General features: G+C 46.8%; 1 protein-coding gene across 8 annotated transcripts in view; it reads right to left on the bottom strand.

Moving 5' to 3' along the window:
- LOC121863433 (inactive dipeptidyl peptidase 10-like) overlaps positions 1-18,280 on the bottom strand; it is a 107,098-nt gene that overhangs the window by 32,375 nt on the left and 56,443 nt on the right. For all 8 annotated transcript variants that reach the window (XR_006088388.1, XR_006088387.1, XR_006088390.1 and 5 more), the window contains 2 exons: positions 16,019-16,113; positions 4,667-4,741 (listed from right to left, as the gene is read on the bottom strand). Coding sequence is in view for 1 of the 8 variants with exons in the window: in XM_042362094.1 (XP_042218028.1) it covers positions 4,667-4,741; positions 16,019-16,113 (170 nt within the window). In the remaining 7 variants the exon portion in view is untranslated. The remainder of the gene's footprint in view (positions 1-4,666; positions 4,742-16,018; positions 16,114-18,280) is intronic.

Here is an 18,280-nt window from a genome sequence, read left to right as displayed (position 1 = left end):
TCATCTACCACCCTATTTATGAACCAGTTCCTTCCTATCTCCCTCCTAAACCTAAACTTATCCAACTTAAATCCGTTGCCACGAGTCTTATCCTGCTCGGATATTGTAAGAACTTATCTATATCCCCTTTATTGATTCTTTCACCCACTTAAATACTTCTATCATATCTCCCCGTACTCTTCGTCTTTTTAGGGAATGCAAGTTCAGTTTCTTTACTCTATCTTGATAGGGAAGGTTTCTAAGTCCCGGAATCATTTTCGTTATTCTTTGCTGCACCGCCACTCCAGTGAATTGATATCCATTCTATAATAAGGGCACCAGAACTGAACAGCATAATGGAGGTGCGGCCTGACTAGCGCAAGATATAGTTGCAATAAGACCTCTGCACTCTTATTGCTTACACTTCTAGATATAAAACCCAATACTCTGTTTGCCTTATTTCGAACATTAACGCACTGTTTTCTAGGCCGTAGGTCCGGGCTTATGGGTACCCCTAAGTCTCTTTCACAAGTCGACTTCTCTAGGTTGATGCTGTTAAGGCTGTATACATTGACAGTATTTGTTCTTCCAATATTAAGTACGCTGCACTTGCTGGTGTTGAATTTCATTTGCCATTTTACTGACCACTCCTGCAGTTCATTTAAACCCCCCTGTAGAGCATTTGCATCCTGCCCTAAATTAATCTGCTGCCCTATTTTGGTGTCATCCGCAAACTTGCTTATGTCACTGCTGATCCCAGTACCTAAGTCGTTTATGCAGATTATGAATAAGAGTGGGCCCAGTACTGACCCCTGGGGAACCCCACTGGTTACACAGCCCCGCTCAGATTTAACACCATCTATCAGTAAGCCATGATTTTATCCAATTTAAAACTTTCCCTCGATACCATGAGCCTTAACTTTTCTCAGAAGCCTCTGATGCGGTACTCTGCCAAATGCTTTGCTACAGTCTAAGTAAATAACATCGTAATTTTCGTCATTATCTACTACCTCATAGACTTTCCTAAAAAACATCAGCAGATTTGTTAGACAAGATTTTCCCTTTGTAAATCCATGTTGAGAGTCGTAGATTAATTGGTTTTTCCCTAAATGCGATCGGATGCTATAATTGATTCAAGAAATTTCCCCACTACTGACGTCAAACTGATCGGCCGGTAATTTGACGCTGATGCTTTGTCACCCTTTTTGAATATGGGTACTACATTTGCCTGTTTCCACAAGTCTGGCACAACTCCCGTGTCTAATGATTTTGTAAAACAATTTGCGAGGGGTCCGCTAATCTGTTCCTTACACCCTTTCAAAACTCGAGGGAAAATTTCATCCGGCCCTGGGGATTTTGTCTTCTTTAATTTATTTATCTTCTGATAGTGATATTCTTTAACTTCCCTTCTTCATTTCCCCCAAATATCAGTTCCACCTCTGGCAGTTCCTCGTGAATTTCTTCTGTGAAAACTGATAAGAAGAAGCTGTTTAATGCTTTATTTATTTCCTCACTATCATCGATCACTTTAAAGGCCCCACTTTGTCCTTGACCATTGTCCTATATAGAGATGGGATGAGGAGTAAAGATGGGAGTAAGGAAGGGAGAAAAGGAGGGGGAAGGAGTCACACACACACACACACACACACACACACACACACACACACACACACACACAGGCGCTAGTGTTCGCCAGGCAGTGACTGTGTTAGGGAGGTAGAGTCATTTATCTCTGGCAGGTAATGTGTCTTTGCTGGGCCCATCCTACACGGATCGTCTGTCTGTCTGTCTGTGTTTGTTTTCTGTCTGTGTTTGCTTGTGTTTTCTATCTGTCTGGGTTTGTTTGATGTCTGTCTATCTAGGAACCCATAAGTCTGTATGTCTGTCTATTTTGTAATCTAATTCGTCTGTCTGTCTGTCTTAGTTGTGAATGTCATCCACCATTCTAGTAAGGTTAAGTCAGGTCAGATTAGGTCAGGTCATATGAGGTACGGTTCAGGTCAGGTAAGGCCATGCCAGATTAGGTCAGGTTAGGCCTATCAAGTCTAGTCAGGTCATATTAGGTATTATCAGGTCAGCTAAGGTCGTGTCGGGTTAGGTCAGATCAGGTCAGGTCTGGTCAGGTCACGAAATGTAGATAACTTAATCGAGTGACATCATTATCCAGGTAATTAATTTATAAATTAAGGCCAGCAGGTAGTTGTTGATTAACCTGTCAAGTTCTTAATATATTTCTAATCAGTCGAAGAAATATTATTTTTTTATTTTTGTAGCCAATTTCTATTTGTTAATTATGATTATTAGATTTGCATATATTTTTCTGGTTTTAAATTCACACACACACACACACACACCCACGCCAGAGCTGAGGACTATCTACAACGCATTTATTCTCCCCAAACTAACGTATGCATCAGCAGCCTGGTCGTCTTTTCTCAATTCTACCCAACAACGTCAGCTAGAGAAGGTATAGAAGAAGGCCTGCAGAATCATGCTCGGCGCAGAATACTCCGGCTACAACAACGCTCTCTCCACCCTGGTAATGCCATCCCTCAGTGACCTCCACCACCACGCACTAGCAGGGTTTGGCAGTGGACTACTGCACTATCCTCGGCATCGCCACCTACTACCACCTGCAGTCCCCCGCCCACCTCGCGCAGTCCACCACTACAACAAAATTCAGCCCATAAGAGCCCGCACCGATAGATATAAGAACAGCACCATCCCATCTATTGTTAAAATAATAAACAACTCCTGATTTATGTACTGTACAGACCTGTAAATGTATTGAACGTATGTTATTATGTCTAAATCACATGTAAGTTTGCATATTTTCAACCACCGGCTGCAACTCTATTAATATACCGTTTATTATTATTATTATTATTATTATTATTATTATTATTACACACACACAACACCACACACTTTTTGCTCACACACATACCCCAACACCCTCCCCCCACACACATAATAGCTCTCCCTCCCCCTACACACACGCACACAATGATAAGAAACTTTCCGACAGTTCTAAATAATAGCTTGTGAAAGTTCTAATTACCGGAGACGATAAGTGGACTGAGTTAATTACAGACAGCTAGTTTTTTCACGCATTCTCAGGGACGGTATAACCAGCCGTCTGTGAGGAATTGTCTGTGCCAAAACACTCGTCTGTATACCCCGACTCGAGGTTGTGAAGGGAAGGATTTGGGCTAACCTTAAACCCCTTTAATTATTATGGCTTAACCCCTTGAGTACGATGGTTTAATCCTTTGAATACGATGGCTTAATCTCTTGAGTACGATGGCTTAATCCTTTGAGTACGATGGTTTAACCCCTTGAGTACGATGGCCTAACCCCTTGAGTACGATGAATTGTACCCGGCAGGAGATTGAGGGGTGGTTTAACCCTTTGAGTCCTGGAGGGTTAAACCATAATGCTTAAAGGGTTAAATCGTGGTTCTCTAAAGTGTTAAATTATCATCATCAAAGACTTAAACCACCATTGTCAGAGAATTAAACCATCATCGTCAAAGTATTAAACCATTGTCATCAAAGTTAAACCACCATTGTCAGAGAATTAAACCATCATCGTCAAAAGGTTTGTTCATTGTACTCAAGAGGTCACCGTACTCAGGAAGCCTCATAGATCAAATGCAATCACAGTCTAGCATGTTGCACGCACTCTGCCCCCAACTACCACTGTCAGCTATGAAGGGTTTAATCACTACGGAGACTGACCTAACCTGACCTGACCTGACCTGACCTAACCTAACCTAACCTAACCTAACCTGACCTAACCTGACCTAACCTAACCTAATTTTATATACTAATTAAAGGCCCCGAATCGACATACCTGAGGAGAGGGGGTGTGGGGGGTGAGGGGAGAAGTGTGAGGGTGGTGGGTGAGGGGTGAGGGTGGTGGGGGGGAGAGAAGGGAGGAGTGAGGGGGGGGTGAGGGTTGAGGGGTGGTGATAGGGAGTGAGTGAGGGGGGTGAGGGGTGGGTGATGGGGTGAAGGGGGGGTAGTTTCTCAGGTATGACACGTTAAGTATGCGGTACATACAGTCCTCCACCTGATGTAGTATGTTAGGTTAGGTCAGGTCAGGTCAGGTCAGGTCATTGGTATGTTAAATTAGATTAGGTTAGGTTAGTGTTAGGGTATCTAATCATCAGGTAAACTTCACCTGATCCATTTTTTTCAATTTTTTAGAAAACTGTAAAGAGACTAGAGACACGGAGAGACACAGAGACACGAGATGATAAAATATAATTAACAATTGTATGATAATTGATAATATAATTGATGGAGAAGTAAAGTAATTGATAAGGTAATCAACGAAGATAATTCATGAAAAAAGTGTAGTAATTAATCAGCTAATTAATGCAGAAGTGAAATAAACTGATCAGGTAATTAAGTGACTAATTACCCCAGACAGGTGACACAGGTAAAATTGTCAGGTGTTAATAAGACTCGAATAGACAAAAGGAGATTAGATTAATTTTTGTCTCAATTCTTCTTAAATTTTTCATATTTTAATTATTCTTTGTATTTTTCGTTTATTAAGATATGAATGAAAAAAAACGATATGGGAGAGAGAGAGAGAGAGAGAGAGAGAGAGAGAGAGAGAGAGAGAGAGAGAGAGAGAGAGAGAGAGAGAGAGAGAGAGAGAGAGAGATCACACTCACCTGTAAGACGTCATGTTTCAATAAGATGTATCTCTTATCGGGGGAAACATCGAACTCTTCAACGTTTAGACGGCGCTGGAAGGAGAGCAAGAGAACAGAGTGTGAGACCAGGTGCATATATACCTGTGTGGGGGTGTCAGGTGTATTCATAGTAATATACCTGTGTGGGGGTGTCAGGTGTATTCATAGTAATATACCTGTGTTGGGGGTCAGGTGTATTCATAGTAATATACCTGTATGCTAGTGTCAGGTATTCATAGTAATATACCTGTGGTGGGGTGTCAGGTGTATTCATAGTAATATACCTGTGTTGGGGGGTCAGTGTATCTGCTAGTAATATGCCTTGTGTTAGTCAGGTGTATTCATAGTAATATACCTGTGTTGGGGTCAGATGTATTCATAGTAATATACCTGTGTTAGTGTCAGGTGTATTCATAGTAATATACCTGTGTGGGGGGTGTCAGGTGTATTCATAGTAATATACCTTGTGTTGGGGGTCAGGTGCATTCATAGTAATATACCTTGTGTTGGGGGTCAGGTGTATTCATAGTAATATACCTGTGTTGTAACAGTATTCATATAATATACCTGTGTGGGGGGGGGGGTCGATGTATTCATAGTAATATACCTGTGTGTGTCAGTGGCCCATAGTAATATACATGTGTTAAATGTGTATTCAGTAATATACCTGTGTTGGGGGTCAGGTATTCATAGTAATGTACCTGGTGTTGGGTGTCAGTATTCAGTAATATACCTGTGTTAAAATAGTGCATTCATAGCAATATACCTGTAAGTTGGGTGTCAGGTGTATTCATAGTAATATACCTGTGTGGGGTGTCAGGTGTATTCATAGTAATATACCTGTGTGGGGTGTCAGGTGTATTCATAGTAATATACCTGTGTGGGGTGTCAGGTGTATTCATAGTAATATACCTGTGTGGGGTGTCAGGTGTGTTCATAGTAATATACCTGTGTGGGGTGTCAGGTGTATTCATAGTAATATACCTGTGTTGGGTGTCAGGTGTATTCATAGTAATCTTCACAACTCAGGACCTGTTTTTGTTGTTATTAATGAAGTCAAGTTGCCTTTACGAAAATCTGAGAGGAATAATGTACATCTGAGACACCCTGTATACAGTATATTTATGTATTCTTTTATGCCTGTGTTGTTTGAGGCATACATATGTATATTTATGTTTATATACGTGTGATACAAACGTGTGTTAAACTAAGTAATTTGCATGTATGTACAAACATATGTGTACGCATACTTACGCACATAAGTATACACAAAAATGCACATATTTATTCGTACACAGATGCCAACATGGCCATAAACACACTCTCTCTGTCTCTCACGCACTCTTCCTCTCTCTCATACACTCATTCTCTCTCCCACACTCACCCTCTCTCTCTCCCAGACACTCACAAACAAACACACTCTCCCGTCTCTCACAAACGCACACACTTTCACACACTCTCCCAGCCGTCACAACACCATAAAACGTTCATAAACTTTAATTAATTTACTTACTTAAAAAGACCAAATTTCCGGCTGAAACAGAATTACGATTTTGGGATGATAACATTGTACCAATTTTAACCAATTTTTACTCCTTTTTTTTTTACCAATTATTACGAGTTTTGGTCAATGTTTATGAGTTATGGCCAATGTTTATGATTTTTTGCCAATTTTTATGATTTTGGGAAAATTTTTTTTCGATTTTTGGCCAATTTATACGAGTTTTGACCAATTTTGGCCAATTTTGATAATTTTCTCAAGTCGGTGACCAACATTTTAACAAATTCTTCACCACTTAATAATAACTTACACACACACAGCCAATCAACTTAAGTACACTTCCAGTTACTAGATTAAGTTTACTTATAAAAGAACACGAATTAATTGGGTTACTTATGACGCTCAATTTCGGTGTTTCCATTTTCTATTTCCGGCGGAGATTAATTTCTGTCTACATATAATTTCCTCTGACGAAATTGCTACAAGAAATTCCTCTTCCCTGGAGATTTGTCTGTCTGTCTGTCTCTCTGCCTGTCTGTTTGTATGTCTGTCTGCCTGTCTGTCTGTCTGCCTGTCTGTCTGTAGGTCTGTATCTCTGTCTGTCTCTGTCTTTCTTTCTCTCTCTATAATTATACACCTCCTGTTTATTTATCTCTATCTCTTTTCCTCAAATTAAAGTTTAATCTCTCACTTTTTCTTCTCTCTCTCTCTCTCTCATTTTTCTTCTCTCTCTCTCTCTCTCACTTTTTCTTCTTTCTCTCTCTCATTTTTCTTCTCTCTCTCATTTTTCTTCTCTCTCTATCTCTCACTTTTTCTTCTCTCTCTCTCTCATTTTTCTTCTCTCTCTCTCTCTCACTTTTTCTTCTCTCTCTCTCACTTTTTCTTCTCTCTCTATCTCAAGCCTTTTCATCCTTCCTAAATATCACTAACTTTCCCTATAAGTTACCAGTGGGTGGAGGGGTAGTGGGTGGAGGGGTAGGGTGAGGGGTAGGGGAGGGTAGTAGTGGGGTGAGGGGTAGTAGGGTGGAGGGTAGTAGGGTGAGGGGTAGTAGGAGGGTAGTGGGTGAGGGGTAGGGTGGGAGGGTAGTAGGGTGGAGGGGTAGTAGTGGGGTGGAGGGGTAGGGGTGGGAGGGTAGTAGTGGTGGGAGGATAGGGTGGGAGGGGTAGTAGGGTGGAAGGGTGGGTGGTGGAGGGGTAGGGGGGAGGGGTAGTAGTGGGTGAAGGGTGGGTAGTGGGTGGGAGGGGTAGTAGTGGGGTGAGGGGTGAGGGGGGAGGGTAGTAGGGTGGAGGGGTAGTAGTGGGTGGAGGGGTAGGGGTGGGAGTGGGTAGGGGTAGGGTGGTAGGTAGGGTGGGGGGGTAGTAGGTGGAGGGGTGGGTGGGTGGGTAGGGGGGAGGGGTAGTAGTGGGTGGAGTGGGTGGTAGTGGGTGGGGGAGGGGTAGTAGTGGGGTGAGGGGTAGGGTGGGGGAGGGGTAGTGGGTGGAGGGGTGGAGGGGTGGTAGGGGTGGGAGGGGTAGGGTGGGGTGGGAGGGGTGGTAGGGGTGTAGGGGTGGGTAGGGGTGGAGGGGTAGTAGTGGTGGGAGGGGTAGTAGGGGTGGGTAGGGGTAGGAGGGGTAGTAGGGGTGGGAGGGGTAGGGGTGGAGGGTAGTAGGGGTAGGGGGTGGTAGTAGGGTAGGGTAGGGTGGAGTGGTAGTGGGTGGAGGGTAGTAGTGGGTGAGGGGTAGTAGTGGGTGGAGGGGTAGTGGGTAGGGGTGGGTGGAGGGGGGGTAGGGTGGGGGGAGGGGTAGGGGGAGGGGTAGTAGGGGTGGAGGGGTAGTGGGTGGAGGGGTGGTGGAGGGGTAGTAGTGGGGGGTAGGGGGTGGGTGAGGGGTAGGGGTGGGAGGGGTAGGGTGGGGGTGGGGGGTAGGGGTAGGGTGGCTGGAGGGGTAGTAGTGGGTGGAGGGGTAGTGGGTGGAGGGTGCTGGAGGGGTAGTGGGTGGAGGGGTAGTAGTGGGTGGAGGGGTAGTAGCGGATGGAGGGGTAGTGAAGGGGTTAAGCGCCATTACCTTCCCCACCTTTATATCAGTACTCATAATGGCGCAGGTGACGGTGTACAGGTAGCGATATACGTCACTATAACGGGGTATTACTACGTTTGCTGCTACGAGTATAGTGGCTCATAACTACGCCACTATATTATGATTATTATTATTATTATTATTATTATTATTATTATTATTATTATTATTATTATTATTATTACTGTTATTATTATTACTATTATTATTATTATTACCCCCTTAACGAATAAGTCAATCACCTAACTATTCTGCTTCCGAGAATCCTGCAAACAGCCAGTCAGTCCAGTTGACCTTTGGCCTGGCACAGAGGTCAGAGGTCACGGTTATCGGTCATGAAAATGTAATAGAGTTTAGGGGGGGTGTGGGGGGGGTCATGGTGGGGGTGGGTGTGTGTGGTGGGTGGGTGTGTGGGTGGTGTGTGGGTCAGGGGTGGGTGGGGCTCGGTGGGCCAGACAGTGTTTATTATAGTTTGGGGTTAACTCTGAAGAAACAGGAATACGTCTTGAATATTGATCCGTGTGTGTGTGTGTGTGTGTGTGTGTGTGTGTGTGTGTGTGTGTGTGTGTGTGTTGTTTCTCTTATCTATTTATCTGTCTATCTGAGAGGGAGAGGGGAGACGGGGAGATAGGAAAGAGGGAGGAAAAGGTGGAAGTGGGAAGGAGGGGAAGGGAAGTAGGAGGAGGAGGAGGAAGATAAAAGAAGAGGAAGAGGGAGGGTGGGAGGAAGGGAGGAGGAAGAGGAAGAGGAGTTAGGGAGGGAGGAAGGGGGAGAGAAGGAGGGAAGGAAGAAGAAGAAAAAGAGGAAGGGAGGAGGAGGAGGAGGGGGGGGGGAGGGAAGTCAGTACTGGCGCCACTCAACAGGTGTAAACTCTGTTATTAAATTCTAAGGAGGAGAAAGACAACAGGGAATTCCATTCTCTCTCTCTCTCTATTACCGTCTCTGATTCTCACTCTAACTCTTTTCTCTATTTAACTTTCTTTATCTACATCTATCACACTCTCTCGGGATAATTCTCTCACTCTCGACCTATTTACTTAATTTCTGTCTCTTTCTCTGTCTCTTTCTCTGTCTCTCACTCTCTTTCTTTCACTTGACATATAACTCATGAAACTTGAAAATGCTGCGATAAATTGACCTCGTTTATCTGGACTGACCTGGAGAAAGAGAGAGAGAGAGAGAGAGAGAGAGAGAGAGAGAGAGAGAGAGAGAGAGAGAGAGAGAGAGAGAGTTTTGAATAAAAATGTGAAAATGTGACTTTCACGAGGTCATACGATCAGTCTCTCTCTCTCTCTCTCTCTCTTGTGCCATTGTGTCTCTTTCTCTTTTTCTCTCAAATTATGTCTCTCATACATTTTATCCCTCCGCACACACACACACACACACACACACACACACACACACACACACACACACACACACACACACACACACCCTATAATAATAATCAAAATCATAAATAACAAACCAGCGATATATTACACTCTGCTTCTTCCCTCATACACCATTCCAGTCTCCTCTCAACGTGGTATATCACTATCTGCGTCAACAAACTTCACCTCGTAGTTTAATATCAAAAGAGCGAAAATTTGGTAAGTTTCCTAATGAATCTCGACTACCAGACGCTCCCAGCATCGGCGATCAGCTGGCAGAGAGCCTCGCCCACCCCGGCATCAGCTGACTGTATGTAAATAAACATTGGGATTTTTACGGCAGAGATACGCGGTTGAAGGTAAACAAAACATTAAATCTTTAGCAGTAATCGGCAATCAGCTGACTGTGAGGTACGTCCACCCCGGCATCAGCTGACTGTGAGGTACGTCCACCCCGGCATCAGCTGACTGTGAGGTACGTCCACCCCGGCATCAGCTGACTGTGAGGTACGTCCACCCCGGCATCAGCTGACTGTGAGGTACGTCCACCCCGGCATCAGCTGACGGTGATATGCCCACCCCGGCATCAGCTGACTGTGAGGTACGTCCACCCCGGCATCAGCTGACTGTGAGGTACGTCCACCCCGGCATCAGCTGACGGTGAGGTACGTCCACCCCGGCATCAGCTGACTGTGAGGTACGTCCACCCAGGCATCAGCTGACTGTGAGGTACGTCCACCCAGGCATCAGCTGACGGTGAGGTACGTCCACCCAGCATCAGCTGACTGTGAGGTACGTCCACCCCGGCATCAGCTGACTGTGAGGTACGTCCACCCCGGCATCAGCTGACTGTGAGGTACGTCCACCCAGGATCAGCTGACGGTGAGGTACGTCCACCCAGGCATCAGCTGACTGTGAGGTACGTCCACCCCGGCATCAGCTGACGGTGAGGTACGTCCACCCCGGCATCAGCTGACTGTGAGGTACGTCCACCCCGGCATCAGCTGATGTGAGGTACGTCCACCCAGGCATCAGCTGACTGTGAGGTACGCCACCCAGGCATCAGCTGACGGTAGCACCCAGGCACAGGACTGTGAGGCACCACCCCGGCATCAGCGACTGTGAGGTACGTCCACCCAGGCATCAGCGACGGTGAGGTACGTCCACCCAGGCATCAGCTGACTGTGAGGTACGTCCACCCCGCATCAGCTGACTGTGAGGTACGTCCACCCAGGCATCAGCTGACGGTGAGGTACGTCCACCCCGCATCAGCTGACTGTGAGGTACGCCCACCCGCATCAGCTGACCGTGAGGTACGTCCACCCAGGCATCAGCTGACGGTGAGGTACGTCCACCCCGGCATCAGCTGACTGTGAGGTACGTCCACCCCGGCATCAGCTGACTGTGAGGCCCACCCCGGCATCAGCTGACTGTGAGTACGCCCACCCCGGCATCAGCTGACTGTGAGTACGTCCACCCATCAGCTGAGGTGAGGTACGTCCACCCCGCATCAGCTGACGTGAGGTACGTCCACCCGGCATCAGCTGACGGTGAGGTACGCCCACCCCGGCATCAGCTGACTGTGAGTACGTCCACCCCGGCATCAGCTGACTGTGAGGTACGTCCACCCCGGCATCAGCTGACTGTGAGGTTCGTCCACCCCGGCATCAGCTGACTGTGAGGTACGTCCACCCGGCATCAGCTGACTGTGAGGTTCGTCCACCCCGCATCAGCTGACTGTGAGGTTCGTCCACCCCGCATCAGCTGACGGTGAGGTACGTCCACCCCGGCATCAGCTGACTGTGAGGTACGTCCACCGGCATCAGCTGACTGTGAGGTTCGTCCACCCCGGCGTCAGCTGATCGTGAGGTACCACCCCGGCATCAGCTGACTGTGAGGTACGTCCACCCCGCATCAGCTGACTGTGAGGTACGTCCACCCCGGAATCAGCTGACGGTGAGGTACGTCCACCCCGGCATCAGCTGACTGTGAGGTACGTCCACCCCGGCATCAGCTGACGGTGAGGTACGTCCACCCCGGCATCAGCTGACTGTGAGGTACGTCCACCCGGCATCAGCTGACGGTGAGGAACGTCCACCCCGCATCACGCTGACGGTGAGGTACGTCCACCCCGCATCAACTGACTGTGAGGTACGTCCACCCCGGCATCAGCTGACCGTGAGGTACGCCCACCCCGGCATCAGCTGACTGGAGGTACGTCCACCCCGGCATCAGCTGACGGTGAGGTACGTCCACCCCGGCATCAGCTGACTGGAGGTACGTCCATCCAGGCATCAGCTGACTGTGAGGTACGTCCACCCAGGCATCAGCTGACGAGGTACGCCACCCGGCATCAGCTGACTGTGAGGTACGTCCACCCTGGCATCAGCTGACTGTGAGGTACGTCCACCCAGGCATCAGCTGACGGTGAGGTACGTCCACCCCGGCATCAGCTGACTGTGAGGTACGTCCACCCGGCATCAGCTGACTGTGAGGTCCACCCCGGCATCAGCTGACGGTGAGGTACGTCCACCCCGGCATCAGCTGACTGTGAGGTACGTCCACCCCGGCATCAGCTGACTGTGAGGTACGTCCACCCCGGCATCAGCTGACTGTGAGGTACGCCCACCCCGGCATCAGCTGACGGTGAGGCACGTCCACCCCGGCATCAGCTGACGGTGAGGTACGTCCACCCCGCATCAGCTGACTGTGAGGTACGCCCACCCCGGCATCAGCTGACTGTGAGGTACGTCCACCCCGGCATCAGCTGACGGTGAGGTACGTCCACCCCGGCATCAGCTGACGGTGAGGTACGTCCACCCCGGCATCAGCTGACTGTGAGGTACGTCCACCCGGCATCATCAGCTGACGGTGAGGTACCTCCACCCCGGCATCAGCTGACTGTGAGGTACGTCCACCCCGGCATCAGCTGACTGTGAGGTACGTCCACCCCGGCATCAGCTGACGGTGAGGTACGTCCCCCGGCATCAACTGACTGTGAGGTACGTCCACCCGCATCAACTGACTGTGAGGTACGTCCACCCCGGCATCAGCTGACTGTGAGGTACGTCCACCCGGCATCAGCTGACGGTGAGGTACGTCCACCCCGGCATCAGCGGCTGGTACGTCCACCCCGGCATCAGCTGACGGTGAGGTACGTCCACCGGCATCAGCTGACGGTGAGTACGTCACCCGGCATCAGCTGACTGTGAGTACGTCCACCCCGGCATCAGCTGACGGTGGTACGTCCCCGGCATCAGCTGACGGTGAGTACGTCCACCCGGCATCAGCTGACGGTGAGTACGTCCACCCGGCAGCTGACTGTGAGGTACGTCCACGGCATCAGCTGACGGTGAGTACGTCCACCCGGCATCAGCTGACGGTGAGTACGTCCACCCCGGCATCAGCTGACGGTGAGGTACGTCCACGGCATCAGCTGACGGTGAGTACGTCCACCCGGCATCAGCTGACTGTGGTACGTCAACCCGGCATCAGCTGACGGTGAGGACGTCCACCCGGCATCAGCTGACTGTAGTCGTCCACGGCATCAGCGACTGTGAAGTACGTCCACCCGGCATCAGCTGACTGTGATACGTCCACCCCGGCATCAGCTGACTGTGAGGTACGTCACCCAGGCATCAGCTGACTGTGAGGTACGTCCCCGGCATCAGCTGACTGTGAGGTACGTCCACCCCGGCATCAGCTGACTGTGAGGTACGTCCACCCCGGCATCAGCTGACGGTGAGTACGTCCACCCCGGCATCAGCTGACGCTGAGGTACGTCCACCCGGCATCGCTGACGGTGGTACGTCCACCCGGCATCAGCTGACGGTGAGGTACGTCCACCCGGCATCAGCTGACGGTGAGATACGTCCACCCGGCATCAGCTGACTGTGAGGTACGTCCACCCGGCAACAGCTGACGGTAGGTACGTCCCCGGCATCAGCTGACGGTGAGGTACGTCACCCGGCATCAGCGACGGTGAAGTACGTCCACGGCATCAGCTGCGGTGGTACGTCCACCCCGGCATCAGCTGACTGTGAGGTACGTCAACCCGGCATCAGCGACGGTGAGTACGTCCACCCGGCATCAGCTGACTGTGAGGTACGTCCACCCCGGCATCAGCTGACTGTGAGTACGTCACCCCGGCATCAGCTGACTGTGAGGTACGTCACCCGGCATCAGCTGACTGTGAGGTACGTCACCCAGGCATCAGCTGACTGGTACGTCCCCAGGCATCAGCTGACTGTGAGGTACGTCACCCAGGCATCAGCTGACTGTGGTACGTCACCAGGCATCAGCTGACTGTGGTACGTCCCCGGCATCAGCTGACGTGAGTACGTCCACCCGGCATCAGCTGACGGTGGTACGTCACCCGGCATCAGCTGACTGTGAGGTGCGTCCCACCGGCATCAGCTGACGGGTACGTCCACCCCGGCATCAGCTGACGGTGAGGTACGTCACGGCATCAGCTGACGGTAGTACGTCCACCCCGGCATCAGCTGACTGTATGTAAATAAACAAAGGTTTCTCCGGCAGAGATACGTGGCTGAAGGTAAACATTCATTAGTCCTTCGTCAGAGATACGTGACTGTGTGAGTAAAACACTGGATCTCTATTGGTATTTACCCTCAGAGCCTCGACCAATAGCTGGCAGCGACCCACAGCTATCTTCATATCAGCTGACTTAAAGTAAATAAACAGAGACGAAGACACATGCTAATAGAACCAGCCATTAATCCAACAGCAGAGATAAACAATAGACGTGACTCTTTATAAAACAATATATCCATTTTTCCCCTATCAGATATATGACCTCATTCGGGAGTTTGCGGTGTTTTTACCCAGTTAATGACTTGTGTGCCAATATAAGTCGGACTGGTAAAATCGATTCACTCTTGACAGCTCCGTTTGTCAGCGCCGCGCCATCTGCGTTACGTCACCTGGAGAAAGTTTGTGTACAAGAGTGTCACGTCTTTAACCATCTCAAGTTAGAGGGAAAATGTTGACTTAACCTCTTGAGTACGATGATTTAACCTCTTGAGTACGATGATTTAGCCTCTTGAGTACGATGATTTAACCTCTTGAGTACGATGATTTAACCTCTTGAGTACGATGATTTAACCTCTTGAGTACGATGATTTAACCTCTTGAGTACGATGATTTAACCTCTTGAGTACGATGATTTAACCTCTTGAGTACGATGATTTAACCTCTTGAGTACGATGATTTACCCCCTTGAGTACGATGATTTACTCCCTTGAGTACATATTGCCAAGATTACAGTTTTCAGGTCGCCTTATGCTTCCTAATCTTCGTTTGGATGAAAGATTAGAATGAGGGATTAGAGAAGGTTAATAGAGGATTATTACAGGATTAAAGAGTGATTGGAGAGAGAGAGAGAGAGAGAGAGAGAGAGAGAGAGAGAGAGAGAGAGAGAGAGAGAAATACTATAATCTCTCTCGTAAAATCCAAAGTTCGCCAAATACGTCACATCGAGTAAGTCTTATTGACATATCTGTTTTGAAATCTTAATATGACTTTCCTGCCAATGGTAAATAAGAAATTTTAGCGCCTGGGATTCTCATTGGCTGGCTAGAAGAAAAGTTTAATCTCCAATTCACATTTCGTATCGAGTTGGAGTGGCAGTTCTTCCTGGACGTATCAGCATTGTAATCTTAATGTTCCAACCAGCCAATGAGAAATAAGAAGTTTTCATATCTCCATCTGTCATTGGCTAAGAGAAAAGTTTAATCTGATATCTAGTGAATGCACTTGACGTATCACCTCTTGCAATCTTAATACCACATTCGACCAAATGACAAATCAGAACTTTTTGCACCACTAGTTCTCATTGGTCCGACCATTCCATTGATGCATTCTTAGCTCAAGTTTCCATCTATATCCGCGAAGTGATTTTTTTCCCTCAACAAATCGGTCAAATTGAACGAACCAATGTGATTGAGAGCCTCTACCCAGACACTCTGTGATTGGCTGGTCAACTTTCTTTCCTAACTGGTGATTGGAGGACGCCTCTTAACTGGATTACTTAAAGTTACGACTCAATGTTATATTTTTTTCAAAGGTATAAATGGCGAGTAATTCTTTATATATTAGTTAAGTGTTTAAGAACTGTCTTAATTAATTACGTAAGTTATTATTGACACACACACACACACACGCACACACACACACACGCACACACACACACACACACTCACACACACACACACTCACACACACACACACACACACTCACACACACACACACACACACACACTCACACACTCACACACACACACACACACACACCACACACACACACACACACACACCACACACTCACACACACACACTCACACACACACACACACACACACACACACACACACGATACTTACAAAAGTGAAGTTTGAGACGAGGGGCGTAACGATGAGGGTAGGGACGTGTAGCAGACTGACCCCACCACTGTCGTCACCAAACACGATCTCCGTCCCTGTGTGAGAGAGAGAGAGAGAGAGAGTGAGATAATGATTGTGAGAAAGTGAGATAATGACGTGAGAGAGAGAGAGAGAGATACACTCACATGATTAGCAAGAAATATACAATAGAGGAAACTGATTGAACTCGATATAAAATAATGTTGAAATTACACTATATACATTAAACTAATCTAGTACTAACCTAATCTAACCTAATACAAACACTAACCTAACCTAACCTAACCTAACCTAACCTAACGTAACGTAACCTAACCTAACCTATCGTAACCCAACGTAACGTAACCTAACGTAACGTAACGTAACCTAACTAACCTAACCTAACCTAACCTAACCTAACCTAACCTAACCACCATGAGGATAAAAAAAAAATTCTGCTCCAGTCTCACTCCATGAAGAACCGAAGACTCGTGAAGGAAGGAAGGGAGGAAGGAAGGAAGGAAGGAGGGAAAGAATGAATGAATGAATGAATGAAGGAAGGAAGGAAGGAAGGAAGGAAGGAAGGAAGGAAGGAAGGAAGGAAGGAAGGAAGGAAGGAAGGAAGGAAGGAAAGAATGAAGGAGGAAGGAATGGATTAAGGAAGGAAGGAAGGAGAATAACAGCTCTGTTCTATCTCCTCCGTCTTGATTTTTAATTCGTTTTGAGTTGAGTTATTATGATGATTGTGAAAGAGGAAGGGAGAGTGAGAGTGATTATGAGAGGGAAAAGTGGGGTTAATGAGCTTGGGGGAGAGGGAGAGGTAAGGGAGTGTGGGGAGAGGGGAGAGAGAGAGAGTGGTAATGGGAGGGTGAAAGAGGGAGGGGGTAAAGAGATAAATAAAAATAATAAGCAAGAGGAAAAGAAAGAAGAATTAAGCAAGAGAGAAGAAAGACTAAAAAACATAAAGAAGAAACAAGAGAGATAAAATTAAAGACAGTTAGAGAGAGAGCGAGAGAGAGAGAGAGAGCCAGATGAAAGTGAACGAGAGAAAAAAGAAAGAACAAAGCAAACGAGGGTGAAAGAAAGACTGAACAACGAAAACAAATAAAGATGAAAAAAACAAAACAAAAGAGGAATATAAACAAAAAGGATCAAAGTAAATAAATAACAGAACCAAGAAAATGAAAACAAATAAAAAAACAAATGTCAAATAAAAAATCTAACACCTAAAAAAAAAAGGCAAAGTTACCCCTAAAAACGAGGAAGATTACAAAGAAAATGGAGAAATGTCTAATGGGTAACTTAGATATAAAAGAACAAAGTCAAGATACGAATTAGAAACGCTTTAAAGTTGTATTATGGAGTCTATACTTTACTATTAAAACGAAAACCCCAAAATAAAACTTAAGACGACATAGAAAACGACGAAGATCACGAGGTGTAACTTACATATAGAAGGGAAATGTCAATGTGTAATTCTTTGATAACTGGGCTGTGTTTTGAAGTCTGAGTTTGTCTAAAAGGAAAAAAATACACAAAGGGTGAAAGAAGAAAGACAAAGAAAATGAGGATAAATGATAACAGGGGGAGGGGAGGGGGATCTATAAAGTAAAATATAAGCGTAGAAATATTGGCCGTCTTAAAGGTGAATTCTAAAGGCAAGATTTGACACCAGACCTCCTCTTGTGTTTCAGGTAGCGAAAGATAGAAAACGGAAGAAAGATAAAGAAAATGGAGAAAAACACTCAGGGGTAACTTAGAAATATAAACAAAATCAGTAGAGAAAATATGACCTGCTGACTCAAAGTTATATTTTCGAGGCAACGCTTGAGAATGGACCTTTATTTTCTTATCTCAAACAACAACAAAAAAGAAAAAAAAACGATAAAGAAAACGGAGGAAAAACACAAAGGGGGTAACTTAAGAAAAAAAATACAAATCCTTTACATAAATTTCAGAAAAGTTAAAAATATATTACCCAGGCAACTTTAACACAACAGACTTTATCTATTGCATCTCAAATAAAAAACAGAATGGAAGAGAGATAAAGAAAACGAAGAACCACTAAGGAGTAACTTGAGTAAAAAATAGAAAAAAATAGAAAAATCTGTGTCGAAATTTGAGAGAGGTTAAAGGTGTGTTGTGGAGGTGTCCTGCCGACTCTCTGGGCTGTATCTCTCCAGCTCGTGTTGAATATTGCCGGGGAATTTGGCTGCCAGTGTTGGGGGGCCGCCACTCTGGTGA

Source organism: Homarus americanus, unplaced genomic scaffold (assembly GCF_018991925.1).
Source record: "Homarus americanus isolate GMGI-L3 unplaced genomic scaffold, GMGI_Hamer_2.0 scaffold49339, whole genome shotgun sequence".
NCBI lineage: Eukaryota > Metazoa > Arthropoda > Malacostraca > Decapoda > Nephropidae > Homarus > Homarus americanus.
Note: the sequence above shows the minus strand (reverse complement) of the source record. Positions and strands in the feature narration are given on the sequence as shown.